General features: G+C 35.1%; 1 protein-coding gene across 1 annotated transcript; it reads left to right on the top strand.

The window, feature by feature from the left end:
* Positions 1–533: 533 nt before the first annotated feature.
* mRpL45 (mitochondrial ribosomal protein L45) lies at positions 534–6,154 on the top strand. Its single transcript, XM_068763862.1, has 4 exons — positions 534–705; positions 787–1,021; positions 3,485–3,873; positions 5,751–6,154. Exons 1-4 carry the CDS (start codon positions 682–684, stop codon positions 6,030–6,032), a joined length of 930 nt encoding a protein of 309 aa, XP_068619963.1. The 5' UTR covers positions 534–681; the 3' UTR covers positions 6,033–6,154.
* Positions 6,155–6,581: the final 427 nt, after the last annotated feature.

Raw genomic sequence — 6,581 nt, 5'->3', positions numbered from 1 at the left:
ATACGATGCTCTGACTTTCCGGCTGGTGCAAAGTTGTTTCGATAAGTACTAATACTATAAACGAAGGGAACCAAGTACCGTTTGCCACTATTATAGCTGCGATGACGACCCAGTTAGGGTGATGGTGCTGAAATAGAGGTCATTGAGCGTGGTTGTATACTTTTAAAAGCAATGTTGCATACAAAGGAAATAAAAAGAAAAAACTTCGTAATCGGAGTCTCTTGCACCCATAACATATCCTTGGCAGATACAGGGTGAACTCCTGATGGCGCGTGAGTTAATTTGGCTCGCATTAATTATAATGTGTCGGAAGCTCCAGCTCGACTCTAAGTTTGTATGCATAAGTATTTCCGTATATTCGTCAAAGGAGTTCTTGAGTTTTTACCTTGTTGTTTTTGTGTTTTTTTTTATTTTATAAGTTTGTTTTTAGTACAATAGTCCATAGCACCGAAGAGCACTGTAAAAGAAAATCATCACTTATGCGTTTAATGATTGTCTGTCAAATGATGTCGGTATTCGGTTTGGCCGAAAATTTTGACATATGATATTGAAAGTAAATAGGTTATAAATTTATAATTATTATATTGTTTGTTGTATAAGATTAGTTTTGTTTAGATACTGTAAAGAAATGAATAATATATTAATCATTAATAAACGTTAACATAAAAATAAAAAAAAACTATGGCGAATTCAATTATGTTTAAGGTTAGTTTAATTTTATATTTCTCATATACAAATATTATGTTTTGAGATATCGTTCAAAATTGGTTGAAATATTATTTACAGGTAAGCACATTACGATGTGCGCTAGCGTTTCTGCAACCATGTCGTACGACAACGACTAAACATTTCAATCCCAAGTTCAAAAAGGAGAGAGCTGGGAAGTATCTAAAAATCAAGTTGCCGGATTTTGACGATGCTGGAGAAATGAGTCCGGAGAAAATGAGGCAGAAAATGAAGGAAAGAGGAATGTTACCCCCTCGACCTTGGGTGGAGCGTCCCATATGTATTTCAGCTACTGGTCAGTTTAATTATTTTTTACATCAAAAATCATTTTACATCAATCATTCAGCCGAGTTTAACTACAAATTTGTCTCTAGTGTGTTATGTATACACTTAGGACAGATAGAAAACAATAATGAATGTATAATCTGACCCTTGATTTTTAGAGAGGCTGTACCATATATTAAATGACAGCAAATGAGCTATATATTAAATTCTTTGGCAATAACTCTGACAATGAGCATGATGATGATCAGGGATGAGCAAAATGTGGCCATACTACAACACCCATATTTAGGGGTTGCTGCTCACTCCTTGATCAAATTCTGGATCAATCCTTGGCTCGCTTGTGGTCCATGCAGCTGCCCAAGCTGCATATACACAACATAAGCGCTATACAGCTCTACTTGAGTAGAGTGTTTTACCTTGTGCGAACATCATCATCTAACCAAAATGCATTTGTACAGCTTTTATTTTGATTTTAAGTTCATGGACCCTTCTGCTCTGTGAACTCAGTTCGATGAAGCTGTAAAAACTCCTGGGGCTGACAGCATTAACATCAACTGACACCGAGCAAGCAATATGCAGGCCAAAGATTTCTAAAATTGAATTTATCATATGTTCATTTTTTTCACTAAATTAATTATAATAAAATAGTAGTACATACCTAACTGAAACAATTGATCAATAATGACCATAGATCAAGGCAGTGTTGAATGTTTAAAAAGCATCATTAAAAATTTCAAAGTAAATTTGTTTTTTCTTTTGTTTTTATTTATTAGTTTTTGTATGAAATTTAGATTTTTTTATTTATATTTATTCTTAAGTTTTTATTATAAATGAAGTTTTGTAAACTATTAGATATATTTCATGTGTGGTCCGCTCATAATTTTGACTCATTTCTGCAATTAAGTAACATAGTGTTCATTTTGTGTTGGACTTGCATTTAATCTAGCGAACCCAGCTCTTTGAAAAATCCTCTTACTAAAATCTGATTAAAATCTCGGTTATTCTTGCTTGTAATAAAGTATTATACAGTAATGATTTATGGATCTCTAATGTAATGTATAGCAAATTCGCAATCAATTAGTATATGGTAAAATAAAAACTCTGAAAACTCTTTTTGTCCATAATACCGCAATGTTTGAAAAAAGATCTTTAGTTGATGTGTTGCCGATGATGACATACAGATGTGAAATGTGGTCGCTTATGATGAACCTTATAAGAGGTCCGCAGGTCGTCTAGAGAGCAATGAAGAGATATATATGTAACTTCACTGCATGATCAAAACATGACTGATAAGATATGCAGAAATAAACACACAAGGTCAAGGACAGAAGGATTGCTTGACCATGTTTCCAATCCAAATATAAATAAAATTTTACATAATTTAATTACTGCATTTGAGTATTTTCGTTGCTATCTACAGGTTGATGGGAAGTAGGTGGATAACTAAAGCTTTTACACCTATTTCCTATCATCCTGTGTATACATACATAGCCCATTTGTCAGCTCACACTGCTAATTCTCTTGGAATGTGACAAGCCAATAATTTTTGGCAGCACAATGTTTGCAAATGGTAAACAATAATTGATTTTGATGTAGTAATTCAAATTTTCTCAATACATTATGTGTTATACCATCTCACTAGCTATTTTTTGCTATATTACTACATTAATTTACTGCAAATGATCATATGCACATTCCCACAAATGTGCACCTATACATCCACCCCTATAAAGTTTATAGACATTTCTTTTCTACTTGTATAATATGAAACACACCAAAAATGTGGTGAAGTAATGTTTATGTGTTAATTATAGAAAAAATAATGATAATTTGGTCATAGTAATAAAGTTAAACTTATAGCTTTCTCTAGGCTACAAGATTTACTCCTTTGTGAGCTACTATGTAGTGTTGATATGTATTATATTGACTGAATCAAAGATCCATAGATGAACAATGAACAATATATATGTATACATATATATATATATATATATATATATATATATATATATATATATATATATATATAAATATATATGTATACATATATTTATATATATATATATATATATATATATACATATCTGTATATATAGCAGATTGGCAAGTTGAAATGGCAGAAATGAAAAAAGTGATGTTTCGAGTTGTGTGTGTCATAAGAATTTATGTAAATCATGAAATTCATGTCTGGCTCACATATTTAAAATGAACGAAAAAAACAAACTAAATATTTCTCTGTTAAATTCCACAACAGGCACATTTATTATGTGTATAATTCAATTTATGTTTCCCCCCTAATGATCCATATACTTTATCAATAAAGTAAATTATGCAGCTAGTTTGTTTTAGAAACAAACTAAGAAATCAGGAATTGATGTCAATTTTTTCTCTTTTCTCTCCTTTTTTTTTAATTTTTTATATTTTTTTTTACTGAAAGTGTTGTAAGCTAGTAATATGAATTATGTATTTATAGGTGGTGTCTTTGAACCATATATACCACCTGAAGGCGACGGCAAAGCCTCCATAGTGTCTCCGACGCGCGCCAAGCAGACTGTGCAGTTATTGGAGAAGAAATCAAAGTCAATGATGGCGGTGCGCAAGATCAAATCGTTTGATGAGGACTTCAACACCAATGAGTTTTGTAGTCAAGCTCAAAGTATATACATCAAGGCACACGAGAGCTTAGCTAATAAAGACAAGGCGTCACTGCGGCTGTATGTAACGGAGAAGGCATACCCAGAGTTCAGACACAACTCGCACTTGAAGACCATACATTGGCGGTTCCTGGAGTCACTGGAGCCCCCTCGTGTAGTGCACGCTCGTTGCACTGATATTGTTACTAAGGAGAATATTTTTGGACAGGTATTTATATATTCAATTTATTTTACCCTTGGTACAGAACTGAATTCTCACTCTAAAACTAATCGGTAAACTCATAACCTCTCAATGTGCTCCGGAGAGTGCAGTTCTCTATGAGATTGAAACAGTAATGAGATGTGTAGAGGAATGAATGTAACCTGCGCAGCGCAGTGGATTGGCAAGTTGTAGTGTCTTTAGGTAGACCACATAATAAATAGCTGATGAGCTAGAGTTTCTAGAGTGGATACCTGGGGCCAGTACATGGGCCTAGAACTTCCATCCACAAGATGACCTTGGATTAAGCCACATTGTATGGCTGAGGCCTATTTCCAGCTGTGGCATCCTGTTGTTTGAAATGATAGTGATGATTTATCCCACTTTGGTGAAGTCGTCGTTTTAAAATATATCTATGGAGATATACCACATTTGGCAGAGAGGTTGGAATTGCAGTTATATTATAGCACACACGGACACTGTTGCCTATCTTTTGGAAACTTGTTATTAGTGGCAATCTTTTATGATTATTGCACTAAGTGTGAATTATATAAGATTGTATCCAGGGTATCAGCCCCATCACCTTCTATTAGAAGTCTCAATCCGTACCACTTGGCATCTACTGCTCAGATAATTACTTGGTTAAAATACTAAAGACTTACTAGTCCTATGAAGCCTAGAGAAGGATATTACAAGGTTGCTTTTGTCTCCAGGAACAATATATAAACTGGAATTGTCTAGTTCACATAGACAAGGTGTTTATATAGATGTTGATTGTGTATTTTTACTTCACTAAAGGCCCACTGTGAAAGTAAACCATAGTGCTATGGAAAAGACTAAATAAAAGTGATGTTGCTTTTTAAATATCTTGATACACATGTTCTTCATTTTACATTTAACTGCAGACAGCTCTGTGAAAAGCGCTGCGTTATTTTGTCTAGAAAACCGCGACGCAGCGCTTTTACGCTTTAAGTTTTAAAGTCTTTGTTGGTTCCTAGGAGTGAACATAGTCTTGTCACACGAGTATGTAACACTAGTTGTTCTAAAATAACTTTTTATAGTTTACATATATTATTTAAAAAATAATCATCTCTTGGGCTGTTTAATCAAATGCTGATTCAATTTCTAGTGATTCTGATAGTTAAAGAACAGGCACAAGTTTCTTTTTTATTTGGTCCCATTATCTGGGACCTCTCATACACCATATCGTACTTTTGGGAATGTAACATTTTTGTCTTTAATTATCATTATCATCATCGGTCCTCATATTATCATTCATTCATTTTCTATCATACATCACAAAATCTTACAATCTCATTTATTCTCAATTTCCTTCTTTGCATTGCATGTCATCTTCTCATTTATCACAATATTTCTTATTTTACCAATTTAATTTTTATCGCTATCACAGATTGCTTTCTTTTTCTTTTACTATCATATTTTGATACTTACAATTATACTTTATTTTTATACTTTTTGTAAATTTGCTTACTTGTCCCTATATTAATTCTAACTTTTATTCCACCAAATTACATTTTCAATAACCCCCCCTGTGGGGAGATACAAGTTGTGATAACAGCGGAGACACAACTTGATGACAGCGTTATACTCGTTAAAGAAAAGGGAGAATTTAATTTTCAAAGAAAAACAATTAATGTATATTGATTCTTTATAATACTAAAAAGATTGATATTTGTCCGAGTTTTGTATTTGACAGCATTAAAATATATCCCGTAGTTTTCGTGCGTTCTTGCAACAATTGCTTCACAGTGAAACAGTTAAATTTGATTGGTTGTATGTGCAAAAGCATTTTCGGCGGAGGCTTGTGACTTGCAGTGGTTGTCTATCAGCTGGTATGATCAAGAATGTGTCATGTTTTTGACCAGGTGACAGTCAGGTTCCACACGCGGCAACAGCTGGCTGTGTACGACCGCTTCGGTCGCCTGCTGCACGGCAGCGAGATCCTGGCGAAGGATGTACTGGAGTACATTGTGTTTGAGAAGCACCTCGCCAACCTGTACGGCACGTGGCGAATTCACGCTAAGATCATCCCCGATTGGGCGCCGCCGAAGGACCCGTCCAAACTCACCCGGATTATGCCCGAGCCGGAGCCCCAGCCGCTTGCCTTGGAGCAGCCCGAGGAAACACCAGCGATAGCCGACAAATAAGTGGAAAAAATATATATTAGTTTTAATAGTTATTTTGTTTTATTATTTTTTACTTTTGCTGAGCAATCATGGTGTATTTATAGGTCGACTTGACCGCGCTGTAAATTCCCTTGATAATATTTCGCGTTAAATATATGTTTGAGACTGCGTTGTCCTCTTGAGTTTATTTAACATTACATTATTCCAATACAGAACCCGGCGATAAATATTGCAGATCGACCTATGGAAAGAGACGATCGGCTAATTTCGGCTTCGTAGAGCGCTATCTCTGTCCCACACTACCTATGCGACGTTTTGTCAGTCGTTGTATATCGTGCGACAGAGATAATGCCTTATATATATATTGGTATATAGGGCATTATCTCTGTTTGGCACTAAACGGTGTAACATTATTCCTGAAGATGCCCCGTGGAGGGGTGAAACACGTGTTGAGTAGTTTGGCGGTGGCGGTTGTGTGATTCGCATTGTTTCCGCATACGCATTTATCAGCGGGCTGGCGGGCGGTGCACTTTGTTGCACGACTACCACTGCATGTGCGGAAGTGACTAA

The sequence above is a fragment of the Battus philenor genome, unplaced genomic scaffold (genome assembly GCF_028537555.1).
Source record: "Battus philenor isolate CCGP_79_NKW_IND1 unplaced genomic scaffold, ilBatPhil1.0.hap1 SCAF_18, whole genome shotgun sequence".
Taxonomy (NCBI): domain Eukaryota; kingdom Metazoa; phylum Arthropoda; class Insecta; order Lepidoptera; family Papilionidae; genus Battus; species Battus philenor.
The sequence above is the reverse complement of the archived record's forward strand: the minus strand, read 5'-3'. Positions and strand labels throughout refer to the sequence as shown.